Source organism: Ahaetulla prasina, chromosome 3 (genome assembly GCF_028640845.1).
Source record: "Ahaetulla prasina isolate Xishuangbanna chromosome 3, ASM2864084v1, whole genome shotgun sequence".
NCBI classification, from domain to species: Eukaryota; Metazoa; Chordata; class Lepidosauria; order Squamata; family Colubridae; genus Ahaetulla; species Ahaetulla prasina.
In genome coordinates this window covers 62,780,007-62,798,868 of record NC_080541.1, presented here as the reverse complement: position 1 = coordinate 62,798,868, position 18,862 = coordinate 62,780,007, and the positions used below count along the sequence as shown (strand labels likewise).

General features: G+C 37.0%; 1 protein-coding gene across 1 annotated transcript; it reads right to left on the bottom strand.

The window, feature by feature from the left end:
- Positions 1 to 6,932: 6,932 nt before the first annotated feature.
- On the bottom strand, positions 6,933 to 16,247 carry CIDEA (cell death inducing DFFA like effector a). The gene is made up of 5 exons (XM_058176813.1): positions 16,127 to 16,247; positions 11,354 to 11,501; positions 10,747 to 10,893; positions 9,492 to 9,676; positions 6,933 to 7,451 (listed from the first exon to the last, which is right to left on the bottom strand). Exons 1-5 carry the CDS (start codon positions 16,168 to 16,170, stop codon positions 7,325 to 7,327), a joined length of 651 nt encoding a protein of 216 aa, XP_058032796.1. The 5' UTR covers positions 16,171 to 16,247; the 3' UTR covers positions 6,933 to 7,324.
- Between the last annotated feature and the right edge of the window lie 2,615 nt (positions 16,248 to 18,862).

Below are 18,862 nucleotides of genomic sequence, written 5' to 3'. Positions count from 1 at the left end.
TGAAAGATAACATTCATTTTGATAATGAAGAATGGGAAAAAAGCCCAGAATTTGCTTATGTGAAGTTGCTTGCCATACATATCTCTTGGTGTTCATAGATTTGTATCTGGATTTAAGGCAACATCTCTGTACAGAAATAGAATCTTCCTGATGGGAGATTACACATTTTTAAATCCAGCATTGGCGTTGGTTATTTTCCTTTTTTTTCTCTTGGGATTTGATGGAATTGGTCCAACTATTTGCTGGGAATTCATGCTGGTGTCAGGATCTTGCCAACTTGAGTCAACTAATTTATCCATCTAATTTAGTATTAATGAGATTGATGAATGCTAAGTGAAAACAAAAGACACTACACAATGAGTTAATTAATGTGTGAACCCTAGTGAAGTGTGGGTCTTTGGATTCTGTCTTAGCGTGATGGTGAAGCTAGTCATTGTGATTTATAACATGCTTTGTGGCTTATCATCCCATGTCACATTGTCCACTGTGACTTCTTCTATAAGATTAAATAAGACATGCCTTAGTGCAATGTGCGAACTCAGCCATTAACTTGCAGTAGCTGAGTTTCAGATGAATTTCTTCCAGCTCATCCTGAAGATGCTCTGAACATCTGATCTACTATTAGTTATGGCTTCCCTTATGTTCAGGTACAGCCAGCAATTATTATGAACCCAAATGGCCTATTAAATGTTTAGATCTTGAAAGATCCATTGTAAGGCACATGAGTAGATGGATAGATGCAAGTCAGATGACAACTGACTAGGTTTTATTAGATTATGCTCTATATTTTAAATCAAGATGGTTAACAAAAGTTAAAACAAAAAGATAATAGAAAGAATTAAAATACTGATTAAAATGAACTATAAAGTAAAATGCTAAAATAATCTAATAATGACAAATCTGGTAAAAGAGAAATGACTATACAGATTTCCTAGGGACAGGGAGCCAAATTTAACTCATGGGGAACTGCATTCCATAACTTAGATTTAACAGGGATATCAAACTGGCGGCCCACGGGCTGAATGCGTCACATGCAGGTCACGGCCGCGCCAGCTCTGCGAAGGGGAAAGATGACGCGAAACATGTGATGGCAACATGGCTCCGCGAGTTTGACACCCGTGACTTAGAAGGGCAGTAGAAGAAGCCCCCCCCCCTTTCAGTTGTGACATTAAGTATACTTTGACATAGGAATGATTTTCAAAAGGGCTTCCCTGCAGATCTCAACAACTGGACAAAAGCCAATCCTTTAAATATTCAGACACTAAACTATAAGGGACCTTTTGGGGAAATAGCAACAACTTAAAATCTGCCTGGTGTACAATTAGCCACTAGCATCTTTCAATACAGTTATCCTATGATCCTATGTCTTGTATCCTGTTTTCAATTGTAGCTGCATTGAATTGATGAAGAGAGTTGATTTATAGTTACTGATATTTTTTATTATTTTGATTTATTTCTATTGTTAAAGTTCTTCAAGATTTTATTATTCTATTCCTGAAATTCCCATTGGGCTTGCTTCTTGACTTTGGCTATCTTGAAGAGCTGACATCAATCTTGAAAGCCTGTCCAAGTTTTTCTCTGTCCGTATATACTAAACAAAATCAATGTAGGGTATTTTTTAGCTTCTTTCTCATACTTCCCTCTTTCTCAAGACCATGGGATCACTTCTGTGAACTCCCCATTAATTGCTTGTTCATTCCTATCATATGCCCAAGATCAAATTCTTTAAACAAATATGCAGTACCTGAAATTAATAGGTTATAATTGTCAAAATAATATTTTATTTGGGTTCATTTCCTACTTTCCTTTAGTAATATAATATTTGGAGAACTGTACCAGGAATAGTGCATATAGAAATATATTTCAAAGCAATGCAAAATGATTGGCATTATATCTATATAAAGGACAACATTGCAGTATGCATTAAACATATAAAATGAAGAATATTATATAATTAGAAAATAATTAGCAGATTAGATTAGAAAATAATTAGAAAATTAAAAAAAACTTACTTGAAGCAGCTAAATGGGGAGATGTGATTTATATGATAATTGAGATTCCAACAGATACTTGAAACCTTTCCATCATTAACAGGAGTCAATTATCCCAGAAAAGTCAGAATGCAGAATTAACCTTCACTTATATGCCATCTTTAAAATAACTGTATAAATATTTGCCATAAACAATAAACAATAGATTTAAACTTAATGTTAACCGCTTAAATCTTGATTGCAGAAAATATGACTTCTGTAACAGAGTTGTTAATGCTTGGAACTCACTACCTGACTCTGTGGTCTCTTCTCAAAATCCCCAAAGCTTTAACCAAAAACTGTCTACCATTGACCTCACCCCATTCCTAACAGGTCTGTAAGGGGCATGCATAAGAGCACAAACGTGCCTACCGTACCTGTCCTATTGTTTCCTTTCATTATATCCAATTATATAGTTATTACATACTTATGCTTATATATATGCTTATATATTATATAGTTACTTTCATGCTTATGCTTATATATACTGTTGTGACAAAATAAATAAATAAAATAAATAAAATAAAAAATAGCAGTTTCTGGAAAACCGAAACGGATGCTAAAGGTTTTAATTAGGCCATGGTCTAATTCTCAGAAAGGCAGGCAACCTACTTACATCTGCATGACTTCACAGTAGAGGTGGCACTCTACAAGATTCTGTTCATACAGAAAAGTAGATCTTATGCACAACATTGTCACTTTTCTTATTGTTTTCCAGATTAGTTATAGTAGACTAGCTTGAGGCCATATACCAGGGCTTCATTCTACAATGCTCTACCTTTAATGACTCAACGTCTGCCTAATATTAGGAGAGTCGTGATGAATAGGAGTGTATTTAATAATAATAATAATAATAATAATAATAATAATAATAATAATAATAATAATAATAATAATAATAATATTTTAATTTGTATACCGCCCTTTTCCCGAAGGACTCAGGGCGGTGAACAGCCAAAATAAAATACAAAAGGAACAATACATACAATACATACATACAAGCGGAGGAGTGGGACACGACAGTTCGTTCCACAGGGTAGGAGCCCCCACAGAGAAGGCCCTCCCCCTGGGGGCCGCCAGTCGACATTGTTTGGCTGACGGCACCCTAAGGAATCCCTCTCTGTGAGAATGCACCGGTCGTTGGGAGATAGAGGACGGCAGTAGACGGTCCCGTAAGTATCCCGGTCCTAAGCCATGGAGCGCTTTAAAGGTAGTAACTAATACCAATGAAGCGCACCCGGAAGACAACAGGTAGCCAGTGCAGTCTGCGCAGGATAGGTGTTACATGGGAGCTCCGAACTGCTCCCTCAATAACCCGTGCAGCCGCATTCTGGACTAACTGGAGTCTCCAGGTACTCTTCAAGGGGAGCCCCATGTAGAGAGCATTGCAATAGTCCAAGCGAGAGGTAACGAGAGCATGAGTGACCGTGCATAGGGCATCCTGGTCCAGGAAGGGACGCAACTGGCGGATCAGGCGAACCTGATAAAAAGTTCTCCTGGAGACAGTCATCAAATGGTCTTCAAAGGACAACCGCCCATCCAGGAACACGCCCAAGTTGCGCACCCTTTCCATCGGGGCCAATGACTCGCCCCCAACAGACAGCCGCATCTGCAGCTGACTGTACCGGGGTGCCGGCATCCACAGCCACTCCGTCTTGGGGGGATTAAGCTTGAGCCTGTTTCTCCCCATCCAGACCCGTACGGCTTCCAAACACCGGGACAGTACTTTGATAGCTTCGTTCGATAGCTTTGTTCTTAAAATCATCTTATTTTTTGTAATCTTAAGCAAGCAAATAAAAAGAGATAGCATGTTGCAAGAAAGAACAGGCAGAGAAGGGGAAATCAATTTTTCCAAGGCTTAGAATAATTGAAGGTAATGAAAAGGAGGCAACTAGAAGATAAAGTGGCTTATATTACCACCGTGACACAACCATATGCTTAGAAAACTGAAAGAAGTAGTTATTAACAGTCAATCATATTATTGAGAGAAGGCAGTCCCATAGATATCAAGTATCATGAAGGGCTGTAAAGGTGACAACCAATACCTTGAACGGCATCCAAAAGCCAACTGGGAATCGGTACACCTCTCTAGATGGAGGTGTTAGATGGGTATCTCAAGGTTCATCCATAATTATTCAAGCCATCAGATTATGGATTAGTCTTAGTTTCTGAATGCTGTTCAGAGGAAGCTCCATATTGAAAGTGACTGAATGACTGAACAACTGACTAGAGGTGGGAGATGACCCTTACGTTTTTGGAAGATAAACATTTGGTTTGAACCATGATGCATGTCAGACATATTGGCCAGACATGCTTTTGAGAAGTGTGGGGCTTTTCTGCATTACTTACCCTGCATCAGGGTTTATACTAGTTTCATGTTGTCAAACATCAAGAAATCACATCACTCATAGTCAGCAACCATAGTCATAGAGAACTTCAGAGGCTACAAACAGGTCTGAGGACTTGGGGTTATAGTGTTGGGTCTCAGGTTGCCCAACCAAGGGAGGCTTATTTTTTGATGTGCCAGAAATGATGTATTGTGCAAAATTATTGCCTTAATTTATTGTTACAATATTTGTATTGTAACTACAGAATGCACCTTCAGTTCAGTTGGGGCTGGTGGTTGTGGGATGAAGTAAATTCTGTTGAAGTTGTGTAATTGTTACTTTGTTTCATGGAGCAGATGAATTATAGAAGAGTTGTTATAATTATATGTAGTGCCCATTTGTTATCTAAAACTGTGTAGTTTCAGATAAACGCATGACAATGCAGAGATTGAATATTCTACTTAAAATTGTTTCAATTTAATTTCACATGCTTTTTTACTGGACAGAGAAACTGTGTTGAAGACTACAAATAAATACGAAAGACAGACTGCTGATAAATTTAGTTGTTTCAGCATACTTCTATTTCCATTATTCTATTTCCATTAGCTGCCAACAGCATGTGAGACATTTACAGATTTCACTTTGCATTGTCTTTTCAAATAAATATATTTCACAAAGAAATAATACAAATAATAACAGTATCTATTGAAAACCTCAGTAAACCTTCCCCTTACGCTCAAACTGTCATTTTAGATGAGGAAGTGAAATTGTTTCAAAACCTTTGTTCATTTGAGTTATGTTGGGAAGGATTTAAGTCACAGCAAGATGAAGAACAGGACCATTATTATACTTGATTCATTTAAGCTAACCCATAATTTGCCCAAGCTGCTCAACATATCAGTTACTAACAGTGATTTACAAACCACAGAGACTGGGTTCACACATTGCCTGAAGCCCCAAATAAGCAAACCACACCAATAGGACTTACATAGGATACCATGTAAGCCACTGAAGCCTTGTTTGATGTAGGCAGCCCTGTGTGATTTAGGCTTAATAGGTTGTTTGGAACTAGTCATTTATGTTGTGAAGCAAAATATAATAGCAAGCACTTAGTACTTATATATTGCTTCACAGTTCTAAGTGGTTTACAGAGTCAGCCTATTGCCCCCAACAATCTGGCTCCTCATTTTACCAACCTTGGAAGGATGGAAGGCTGAGTCAGCCTTGAGCCAGTGAGAATCGAACTGCTGGTAGTCAGCAAAGTTAGCCTGCAATACTGCATTCTAACCATTGTTATCAGGGGAGAGCCATCAGATCTACACCTATCCTGCGCAGCCTGCACTGGCTGCCGGTAGCCTTCCGGGTGCAATTCAAGGTGTTAGTGCTCACCTTTAAAGCGCTCCATGGCTTAGGACCGGGCTATTTACGAGACCGCCTTCTGCCACCGATAGCCTCCCAACAACCTGTGCGCTCCCACAGAGCGGGCCTGCTCCGGGTGCCATCAGCCAAACAGTGCCAGCTGGTGACTCCCAGGGGGAGAGCCTTCTCTGTGGCAGCACCGACCCTATGGAATGAGTTACCTCCAGGGTTACGCCAACTTCCCACCTCCATACCTTCAAGTGGGAACTGAAGACTCTGCTATTCAATCGGGCGGGACTAGCCTAAATATTATTTTAATTCAATATTTTAGTTTAACTTAATTTTAAATTGAATTTTAAATTGTATTAATCTATTTATAATTTTATATTTTAGGGTTTTATATCGGTCTTTTGACCGTTTTAGTTTTAAATTGGCCGGTTAAATATTTTATTTTAAATGTATTTTAAATTTATTGTTGTATCTATGTGTTTTAATAAGGCTGTACACCGCCCTGAGTCCTTCGGGAGAAGGGCGGTCTAGAAATCTAATTAATAATAATAATAATAATTGTGCCACCACGGCTTTTCAACCTAGATCCGTGAGGCGAACCTATTGATCTGATGTGCTCATTATTAAGCACCTAGCCTTTTCCCATAGGATCATTACACCCAAATCTTTTGACTCAGGTTTCTCCAGTTGTTCCTTAAAAAACACTTGCTTCCTGGAAAACTTCTAGGTACTTTACATTCATTCAGCTAACTTCCTGTCAATTGAAATAATTATTTTCCATAGATATTTTGGAGCTTCCCATGATCTGGAATCGGGATAGTAATTGCCCTTTTGTTTAAATAACGAACAATAGGAGGAAAATGGAATGTTCTCACTGTGTGCTTTACCATGCAACTCAGCAAGGGGGAGAAAGGGAAAACATTTGATATTTTCTGTCAAGTGAAATATTATCAGTCCATTGCTAGTTTAGCAGTTTTGAGGCCAAGGCTTGTCCTGATGCTGATAAGCAGCTTGGGAGACTGCATAAGGAGGAAAAATGAAGCTATGTCTTAGCACAAATGTTAGACCCAGCATCTTGGCTTTAACCATCAAATCAAATCCACTTGGCAAAATCAGCTTTCTTTAACAACTGTAACCAGAGTTTGAACAACTAAGATTAAAAATTAAGAGGCGATTCCTGAAAAATAAGACAACATTTTTAGTTCTGAGATGTGACGTTTATTTATAGATTAGCAACAATGAGGAAGTTTTAAATAGACATGAGATTAATGCTGAAATTCTCTGAGGTTTAATATGACTGTTCACATAGTAATCAAAGAAAGTTCTTAGTATGTTTTGCTGTGTGAACTTTCTACTGGAAGTTGATGGCAGAAGAGTTCCTTGACTTAAATAATTTAGTATATTAAAAAGATTCCGACCATATTTACAATTATGACATCATTATCTTAAATAAAAGCTTAAACATTGAAGTATATTTATGTACCCAGCTAAACTTAAGATATTTAATATATTAAGGTATAACTCAATTTCTCCTTTCCAAAACCCAATTTGCAGTGTTAGCTGGACAGACAAGCAGTTAAAAGGGCTCTTATGTTTGCTTTAGTGTTTGGCATCAGTAAGCAGATTATCTTCATAATCACCCATTAATTGTAGTATGTATGTTCCGGTATGGAGAAGAAGTTGCCCTGTTACCTGGGCAATCTGTGACAGAAAGCAAAGTATCCTCCTGTGAAGAAGATAACATGTGGCTGAGTCAAATGTAAACTGAATGATCATCAGAGTAATGAATTACAGCAATGCATTATCTGACCAAGATGGTTCAGTTTATACCAAGTAGTGCTATTGTAATTAGCATTTTTAACTGTCCTTTTCAGTTATAGTTAATTTCAAAATGCTGTTGCCCTCAATTGCCAGAGAGTTTGGTAGCTCACAATGTTCACAGTGGAAGCACCTTCTTTTCTAACACAAGACTGCCCTCTTAGGTCACCTGCTACTGACTTTAGATGCCTACGTCAAAAATGTAAGGCAGCTGTTTTGTCATGGCTATTTGGTACTCTAAGGAGATTTGCTTGAAACTAGCAATATCCTTTTAACAAAAGCTTGGTTAATGCTACATTTTCAATTTTGCTGTAATAATTTTTCTGTTTATTTGTTATTAACTGAATGTAGCACGGTGTTTTATACATATATACTGTACCATAATTTAAATATTAGGAACAATTAATATATTAATATTGGCTTGACTCTCAAACCTGGTTTTTGCCTGATTTGGATAAATGCATTGTACAAACTTAAGTCAATTGTGGCGACAATAAACAATGATTAAACTTGCTTAGTACAATGCACAAAATAATCACAGTTGTTTTTTTAATACCAAGTTCCTAATACATTTGAATATTTAATATTTTAACAAAAAAAATCTGACATATTTTTGGCAATCAAGTTATTACAATTACTGATAGACACTATTAAAATATATTATTTCAGAATGAGATTGCTCCTTGTATGATTAATATGCTATAGATAAGGCCAGGAACCTGTCTTTAATAATTCCAAAACAACTTTTTCTTTTTCTATGCACCCTACAAGTCTTTGAATTATTTTCCACCATAGAAAAACATTAGTGCTATATCTGCAGTAATATTTGTAGATGTAAAAATATTAATATGTAAACTACAACTTCCATTTTATTTAGTGAAATGTATTTCTGTTCCCATTCAATATTACGCATTAAATTCTTATATGAGAAACTCCAGGCACTACTACCATCTAGTGCAGGGCTGTCAAACTACTGGTCCGCGGTCCGGATGCATCATGCGCTGGCCACGCCCGGTTTAGCGAAGGGAAAAAAAAAATCCTGATAAGTCACGTGACGCTGCCATGACAACTTGAGTTTGACACCCCTGATCTAGTGCCTCAATATCCAAAACTTATCCACATAGTGGATAATTCTGTTATTTGTAAAGAATTAAAAGAGGAATAGGCTGGAATTAATTTTTGATATTATACAGAATGAGGCAAGCACCAATTTAATAAATTATTCCATTTTTCAATAGTTAGTTTAAAGAAAGGCAAGTATGGAATTAGTTTTCAATAAACTGAAACTTATCAGAATTATTTCTATCCTCAAAGAATTTTTATTCTGCCCATTGTAACAGAACTTGGATTGAATGATACATGTCCAATATTATTCAACTAAAGTATGGAAATAAATATACCAGTGATTCTGCTTGAGATAGCCATTTCTTACCCTTCCATTCTATATTTCCTCTAAAAAGTTAAATGCACCCTATCTAAATTCACAAATCACTGTCACCTTATAATCACCCTTGAAACAGATTAGTCAGAGAAATCTCATAGAATGGCCTTCATGATTTATGGGGGTGAGCATCTACTTTGATCCCTCCAGTTCAGTGAAATGTGCTCATTTTCTTTTGTGGTCTTTCATAGGCACCTATGCCTTATAGGCTTCTAATCCAGGAGGGCTGCTTTTATGAACTTTGACCTGCTTAAGATAATAACAACATAAGGCTACACTTTGCCCTAGTTAAGTTGTAATGGCTCAATGCCTTAAGTAAGCGCTTCTTAAAGTAAAAAGTAGAATATGCTATATTTCTGATTGCATAAGCTATTAGAAGAATTTTGTTAGACCATCTATCATCATTTTGTTCCATATACAACACTAGAAATGTACATTTGTAAATGTATAAATGTATACTAGCGTTGCTTTGTAGCAAGAAAGGCGGCAAACAAATTTAATACTTACCTTAGAATACTTCTTGCTCCCATACATTTGATATCATAGGACACAGAATATATTTCATAGAAGGTAGCTTTAATATTCAAACAACCAATGAAATCCTTAGGATTCAGTTTGTACAAATCCACAGTGAAATTTGCTACTCCCATTTTCTTTGGTTGTTGTATTGTTGCAATACCATTATGTAATCCCTAAATCAAGATGGAGAAAAATATACATTAAATATTAGACTACTTACCCAAACATTTGCAATACCCATTAAACTATACTGAAAGTTTGTAACAAGTCTGTGTGTTTTCCTTTCTTTTAACTTGGAGATATGGATGTTGATTTAATCTTTCCTTCAAAAACAGAAGACTGAGTCATAGTTAATTTTCCCTAACTACAGTAACGCAGTGAATTAGGTTATAATATTAGACAATGGCAGACCCAGGATCAACATCATCATTAAAACAAGGTTTAAGTTTACATTGCTAACTAGTATTTTTTTTCTTCTACTAAAATCAAGACTGAAATCTCATGCATTAGTTACCATTTCTGTAATAATATGCTATTATGTTTGGAACAGATGTAATTGTCAAGGCATGTTTTAATATATTAAAGTCTCTGATACCAACAGACTAAACTATAGCAAATATATGCAAACATTTACAAGTTAAATTCAGGCAATTCCATAAAAGAAATATTGGGAAAATACATTATGGTGTAGAGACAATATTTAGGAGAAACAGATTCCAGAAGCTGGTATAGCTAAACAGCGAGACAAACAAGCTGCAAAATTTCTAATCCTATTTAGATTATATAATACTAGTATCAATAACAAATTTTACTACTACTACTGCCACTCAGCTAGGTAAGAAAAATAGTAATGAATATAAGAAAATTTATGCTTTCCTTTAGAGCTAGACAGACTTATGTGGAATAAATCAAATGAATGCTAAAGATGAAAGCTGAGAAAAATGTCAAAGAAACAAAAAAGAATCTCATAAAAGTTTTGGGAAAGACTAATTGTAGATCACTTTTATAAACTATTACAGTAAGAAGAGAAGCACTGTTCTTGGAATACTTGAATAGACCTTGAAACCATTATTTATTTATATAAACCTTTCTATCCTCTGTCCTCAGAAAAGCTGAATTGACAAAGTGAAGACATCAATTCTCCCCATTCTCCTCACTCAATGAAATTTTCAGTATAGCTTCGGAGACTCATGCCGAAGAAGAGAAATATAACCATACTAGTTCCATAGAGCAAAACACTTACTGGCTTCCATTTCTGTCCCTTCTCCAAAAGCATGAGTTGTGTATTATCCCCTAGTGATTGGAAGAAGTCTTCAGTATCCACCACTGTTCCATCTTCCTCTAGAACCAGTGTTATCAATCCAGCAGTTATCATTAAAGCATCCAAGGTCTACAGATGAAGCAATACAAGAAAGCTTAATTTGAAATGCTCCTTTATGAAAGTTATCATAAGTCAGGTGGGAATCATTTCTAATTTATTGCAAGTGAATCTTTCCTGTAAAGTAAAAGATGTATTTCACCATCTACCACAGGGATGTCAAACTCATATTGTCACGGCAGCATCATGTGACATATCGGGACTTTTCCTCCCTTCACTAAACAGGGTGGGGGTGGGGCCAGCACATGACGCATCTGGCCCACAGGCCGCGAGTTTGACACCCTTGATCTAAAGATCGTAATTCTTCCTGACAGTATATTCAGGAACATATAGTATAGGAAAAGTAGGCTATGTAGAGAATATAAGCAGAAACTGTTGCACACATTTGAATCACAATAGAAACCTTTAATGGAGCTGGAACAAGAATACTTAAGCATGATTGGCAGGCTTAGGTTTCTTTAGAGAGTCAAACCTTGTTGATAAGCTCCTGTAAACTGCTTGCTACAACTCCTCTCCTGCTGCTTCTGTCATGGTTACAAACACGAAAAGGCCGAGCTGCACATGGAAGCAGTGCTTGTCTTGTTACTGATCCCACCAATGTTCCCACTGATACTAGAGATCTGAAACAGAAACACAGTACTTTTTTTACTCAATGTTCCTACTGACTGTGGAAGTTTCAATTTAAAAAGTTTCAAGTAGCAGCCTTTACCAATCTGGAGCCAATGATATATTGTAATTCCTACTGTTGAAATTCTTAGCCAGCAAGAACCAGCCAGGCTGACTTGGAATTCTGAGAGTTGTATTCCAGAAAATATTTCCCTATATTCCAGAAATATTTGAAGAAAAGTAGGCTGTAGTTTTCCAAATTTACTGCTAAATCTATTGCTAAAAGTATGGCTCATTCCTCAAACTGCTTGCTGAATTAAAAGGCATGTGGAATATGCTTTTTGGTTTTCAAGGATATATATCAAATTAAATTTTTATTTTAGGCCCACCCTTTCTAGGAGCCAGAAAAGCCAAGAACAATCTTTGTCTGAAAGTCTTAACCTTAATTTCTATTCCTCTTTTTATAGAGGAAATGAAGGCAACTTTTGATCCAGCTGGCAAGTTTATTAATTTTATTCTAACTAATAATTGTTTTCAGATTCCTTAAAGATAAATCTAATTTGGGGAAGTTTCCATATTAGTTTTACATCTTTGGAATAATAATATCTGGAAGCCTTGCCAGCTTGGTTATGATGACCCAACAGCAGAGAAAGCAAAGATCTGAGGCCATACCATATTTCTCCAACCTTGCTTTAGTGTCCAGTTAAAGAGACAAGTGGATTGTAATTATATTTAATACCTGCACATTATAGGATTTTTATTTTGGGCATAAGATTTCAGCAGGGTCTCTCTACAATATATATATATAACTTTTAACTAAAGTTAGAAAATTCACCAGCTTTTTTTGGCAACCAGTAAAATAGTTTAATGAATGAAGCTAACTAAGTACCACCAGCAATAGTTTTATTTTCTAATGCGGGGAAGGGAATAACAAATGCACACACTCTTAGTAGATTTGAAGGGCATAGTAACAATGACATTAAATCCAGTTGTAGATTGCCAAAACTGGTAGCTTTTGTAGGAGTTTTTACCAGGACACTTAAGGAAAAATGTTCTACTATTTCAAGTTTACTATTTACCCCTTTTGTTACCCTAAAAGGGGTAACAAAAACAAAGTTCATATATCTTAAAAAGAATCTCAAAAGAACACTGCTTCCATTTTCAGGAAACTACCTCCCATCCACCCAAAAAGTCTGTCAACATTTTAGAAGACTGTCAGAGGAGAGTTGAATTATTATATGTAGGAAGTTGGCCAACTGGTTACATTAGCTACTATAATTCCTATAGTAAGATACAGCTTAAGTTATCCACTGAGCTCTTGCATTTGTTTAATTTAGAATTTAGTCCAAGATATTTGGAAAGATCTTGGTTACAGAGGGTTGGTTTTAGTCTTCACTTGATTGATTGCCAGTAGGGACCTAGGCTAGTCAAAATTTCACTAGGTACAGGTGTTTCTTCAGGAAAACCTGATGCCAATTACAGCAATAAGATTCAAGTCAGAGGGGAATATCTCTTTTGATAGATTACTAATGACTTTGTCAATGATGCAATATAGATTTAAATATTCTTTCTTATATTGCCCCATATTTCTTAAGCTTCTTAATAACACCATGTCTATTTGTTAGTCCAAAGCAAATCTGCAGCACTATGGGACATTACTAAGAAGCAAGCTACTGTACATGACTAAAACTGCATCCCTGTTAAAGCAGCATATCAACAACCTATTTGTCTAAATTTCCTTTGAGTTCTTGCTGCTGTTGCTTTTAACACTTCTGTACTGTAATAAGAAAAAAAAAAAAGAACCTCATCACCAGTTAACCTAATACCATACGCTCAAAATTCAGTCACAATTTATTAGAGTAAAATGGTACCAAATTGCATTACTAGCTTACAAAATAGTAGTTTGCGCAAATTTCAGTGTGGTTCCAAGTGTGGTTCCAAGTACAAAGGCTATCTATTTCAGTTTATCTTGAGTTATGTGACATTTGTCTTCAGAAAGGATTTAAGTCCCTGAAGGCCTTGTGTAAAAAAAACAGTGCAATTCATGGATCAGATTAACTGTAGAAAAGGTTTTCAATGTAAAAATGTTAAATACGTATAAAATCACATTGTAATTAAAGCTCACAACATGGTATCCAATCTTCAACTGAATGGATCAGCTTTTATTTTATTTAATTTATTTATTTTGTCACAACATCATACAAAAAGATTATATAGTATATACACATATAAACATATATAGGAAGAAGAAAAGAAAAACAATAGGACAGGAACGGTAGGCACGTTTGTGCGCTTATGCACGCCCCTTATGGTCCTCTTAGGAATGGGGTGAGGTCAATAGTAGAAAGTTTTTGGTTAAAGCTTTTAGGATTATGGGAAGAGACCACAGAGTCAGGTAAAGTATTCCAAGCACTGATGATTCTGTTGCAGAAGTCATATTTTCTGCAATCTAGATTAAAGCGGTTTACATTAAGTTTAAATCTATTGGTTGCCCTTGTATTATTGCAATTAAAGCTGAAGTAGTCTTTGACAGGAAGGACATTACAATAGATGATTCTGTGAGTTAAACTTAGGTCTTGTCAAGGCGACGGAGTTCCAAGTTTTCTAAGCCTAGGATTTCAAGTCTGGTGGGATAAGGTATTTTGTTGTTTTCAGAGGAATGGAGAACTCTTCTTGTAAAATATTTCTGGACACGCTCAATTGTATTGATGTCAGAGATGTGGTGAGGGTTCCAAACAGGTGAGCTGTATTCTAGAATTGGTCTAGCAAATGTTTTATATGCTCTGGTTAGTAGTGTGGTGTTTTTGGAAAAGAAGCTACGCAAAATTAGGTTTACAACTCTTAGAGCTTTTTTTGCTATGTAGTTGCAGTGGGCTTTGGCACTTAGATCATTTGACATGAAGACTCCAAGGTCTTTAACGGGATGGGGGTCGTCTGTAAGGTAATGTCCATCTAGTATGTACTTAGTTTTAGGGTTCTTTTTTCCTATATGTAAGACTGAGCATTTGCTGGTTGAAATTTGGAGCTGCCAATTTTTAGACCAAGCAGTTAGATGGTCAAGGTCGTTTTGAATTATAGAAGTGTTATCTTTAAGTGAAGCATTTTCAAAGTTTGTAGATGTCAACACTTGTGATGCTTACTTGGTATAGTACAGAGCCCTTATGACCATAATTGAGCCTTGATAGTCATAAAGAGGGTCATCAACCTTTTTTGCAGTGGTCATTAAACAAACCCAGTTTGCTATGGGGCATTCCCCCCCCCAACTAGAAATATACTCGCTTCCAGGGGAAAAAGCATGACTACAGGGCATTGCAAATGGCTGGTTGCTAAGTGCCCAAAATGCAGTCACATGACCACAAGAAGTGGGAACCTGGATGTTAGGAACAGAGAAGGGGGGGGGGTTTGTCATAACTTAAATGGTTGCTAACAACTGGCTGTAAATTGAGGACTACTTGAAGTGCTTTCGGTATTCTCAGCAAAAGTCTAGTGACTCCAATGTATGCTTGTCCAACACACCAGTCTTATTTTTCTTACACTTCTACCCAGTGGTAGGATTCAAATAATTTAACAACCGGTTCTCTGCCCTAATGATTTCTTCCAACAACCAGTTCACCAAATTGCTCAGAAAGTTAACAACCGGTTCTCCCGAAGTGGTGCAAACTGGCTGAATCCCACCACTTTTTCTACCCCACACCTTTTCTCCACAAGCTTTGTATTTTCTCTTTCCTTGTTTCAATTTTCTTTTAGTCTTTTCACCGAAAGTGGCCGATTAACACTTGACCTAGTTTGTTGGATTAACAAAAGTCCTTGGATTCCTACAACACATTGACACATATCCTAACTTTTGCCCGTTTCTTTGGTTTATACTAAATGGCTTAACAGTTAAAAACTCAACATTTGGCTCAGAATCCCATTCCAATAATAATAAAAAAAGGGTTCCCAAATACATCATGCTTTCTAGTTTATGCCAAGAACTGGACAGTTTTTTTCTGGAATACAGATGGAACTGCAATTTTAGGATGAGCGTGGTCAGCTAGGGCAGCCACTGCAACAAACCATTTTACTTGAACAATACCCTAAGTTACTATAAGGCAGCCAAGCGCTACAAGCAGCCTACTCCTTTTTTCAGCGTAAAAAGTAGGGGAGACGAGTGTGCAGACATAAGGTGAGAGCAGAGTAGGCTCCTTTGCGACGACACCCGAAGGCTCCCCCATTCGCTTCTCGAGTTAACTAGCGAACGGGGGGGGGGGGGGGGGCGAAGTTACTAAGAGGAGCGGGAGCCGGAAAGCGCCTAGTTACAGGACCACCAAGTGGGTGGTCGACCCCGCCCGGATTGAGGACCAAAGCTGCAGTCATGGCTGAGTCACCGCGGGCGAATTGTGGCGCCGGGCAACAGAGAAATGCGAGAAAAAGGCGCTTCCCAGACTAGGAAATTCAAAGCAGTGGGAAGGCGACCAGGGAGGCAAGTTCAGGTGCGCGGCAAAAAAAAAAGAAACAAACAAACAAAAAAACCACACCAAAAAACCCGACAGGTTGCCTTGGTAACAAAGATACCCGCGCACCACGCGCGCACACACCCCCACCCCCAGTTCCGCAAACGGGATGGTTGCCGGCTGAAGTGGTAGCCTACTGTACTTACCGCAACAAAACCGCCGCGTAATCACGAGCGCTTTCCACGGCCATCGTCGGCTACTGGTCCTCTTCACCTATGGGCCCCTCCGCTACTCCTTATGAGCAAGGGCGCCCCGCCCTCCTTGTCCTTTACGCAGCAGAACCGCCCATTGATCGGAGGCGAAAGAGGGGAGAGAAATTCAGCGCGCAAAAAGGAAGTGATTTCAAAGAATAGAATAGAATTATTTTTTTTAATTGGCCAAGTGTGATTGGACACACAAGGAATTTGTCTTGGTGCATATGCTCTCAGTGTACATAAAAGAAAAGATACGTTCATCTTTATTTGGCACAAGGCCGATTGGATCTTTTTTGCAGTCTGTGATCTACAAATTTATAATCGGAAGGCATTTCTCTTCACCTTTTATAGCCGTATAATGCTACAAGAAAAAGCATGGCTTTACTCCGACCCATCTTTCAATATTTCGTATTTTACTTCGCCAGGAAAGGCGTTGTATCCGAATCTTGATTCTAGAAAACAAAACTCTTGACCACCATTCATATTTTAGACACTTAAATACTACTATCATTCCCTCACCCTTTCCCCAAGCATTGTCTTTTACACATAACCAACTTTCAAACCAGGACAAACCTGGTTTGTTCTGCTCGCTACCCTGAAGACCATAAGAGACCCACCTTATATGAAGACATAGAGCATTATTACTGACACATAATGGCAACAGTTCTCCAAATTTTCAGGCAAGTTACTGCATTCCAGATCTGGATGGATATGCCAAGTTTTGTACTGTAAGTGAATTGCAACTCTTTCCTCAGGCTGCACATTCAACATATTAGTTTCTTGAACTATGATACCCAAAAGGACTGTTTAGAACTGTTCTCATGCTCTTATACTACTGTTTACATTGTATAAAATTGCGCAAACTGTTTCACAGTAGCATTGCACTGCAGTTTATGATAAACTCAAACATCTAGAGGACATTGTACTTCCTGTGCTACTTTCTTCCACATTGACCCAGGGCTGTTAATAGATGTTATTCAACCAATCTGGATCTGTCAAAGAACAGGATCAACTGAGTCACATTTACTCATGTCAACAAAATTCTGAGACTGTCAAATGCTTTGCTGAAAATTATACATACTATATTCATAAATCCTGATGCTTCTGACATTCTTCATTAATGCAGGGAAATAAAAATATCTAGAAAGTACTGATATACCTACATTATCCTTACATCCTTTTGACCCTTCCACTATGTTTATTTTTCTTTTCAACCTCTGATAAGGTCTGGAGAGAAGAGATACCCACTTTCACTTGTTATATCACTATAGCTTTCCATGAAGTTTAGGATGTTAGAGATCCTACATTGATAGCATGCTGGACAGTTTAAGGCAAAGCCAAAATAGGGAGGCATGGAATCAGTCAGAACTAGGGGAAGGTGAAGTAATGCTATTTCCTGAACACGCTATGATTCACCAAATGAAACTATAAAAATTGATTTGGCGAGACTTATTTTTGATAATCCATGTAGTTCTTATTTATCAATGTATTTTATTTTTAAAATATGCCAAGTTTCCAATACCTCATTTATTGTATAAGAATTCTGATACAGTATCACAGAAGTTAGCCTTGACTAGTAAATTAAGGGTTATCTAAATTTCTCTTGATCTATTTTAGATAGACAGATAGAAAAGAATTGTAATCTATCATTTCAATTTGCATGGATGCCCACTTCCATGTGACTCTGGATGGCTTATAAGAATTAAAAACAAATATAAACAATTGACATTGTGATAATAAACATAATGGTAAAAAAACAAACCTGCAGGAGAAAAATACTCACACTTAAACATCAAATAATCACAGACTTGATTATGAAATATTTAATATTTTTGTTTCCATTTTTTCCCCACTTGCAGTTCTACTTGGAAGAAAACCATGGTGCCATAGAAGTTGAGTAGTTCCACTTATGTAGGTTTGCCTCAACCTAGTGTTTTCCAAAGATGGCAGCTTCGCTAATTTTGGCTAAGCTATACAATACGTATCTTATAGCTACACTTTCTTCTTTAGAATGAAGTACATGTTGGCCATATCCTGATCTTAATTTAGAATGTTCTTTCTACTCTTTATTTTTTTCTTTAGAAAAATTAATGTACTCTATGCTGTTGAGTTTTTTTTTTAAATTACATTTTTGTGAGGCAGGATTCTTCTGAACAAAGGGATTGAGGAAAATGGGTAAGCACCAACACACATCTGGATCACACATCTGGATCAGGCCTCTGTACAATTCCTCTTAAGTTAAAAAACAACAGAACAACGGTTGGATAATACACATTTGCCTCTTGGTTTTATTGGAAAACGAAGCTGTTTTGACAAACATACATTAATAAGAATTCTAGATATCATGATATAGTTCTTTATCCATTGGAAACAACTTTTAGTCTACTGAATAATAATTACACATTATTCCTCATAGCCCCCTATGAGGTAGAAATGTCCTGATTAATAGCAGACAACCAGTAATACAGAGTTTGTAACTGAACAAGAACATAACATCAAATGGCCCATAAGGTATATATAAACACCATAAACCAGTTAAGTTTCAGAGTTCTTGCAATAAAGATGCACAAAAAAACGTGACTGTACAGCTCTTGAATACCTTATACATGCAAACTACTCAATAGGTCACTTTACCAACTTGATAGCCAAGTAATTTATGCTGTATGTATTTTTCCACCTAAAAGCTTT

Coding starts and splice junctions, on each gene's coding strand:
- CIDEA (XM_058176813.1), bottom strand. CDS start 16,170: ATGGCCGTGGAAAGCGCTCGTGATTACGCGGCGGTTTTGTTGCG. Junction 11,502..16,126: donor TACGCGGCGGTTTTGTTGCG/GTAAGTACAGTA, acceptor TTTCTGTTTCAG/ATCTCTAGTATCAGTGGGAA. Junction 10,894..11,353: donor TACAGGAGCTTATCAACAAG/GTTTGACTCTCT, acceptor CTTCATCTGTAG/ACCTTGGATGCTTTAATGAT.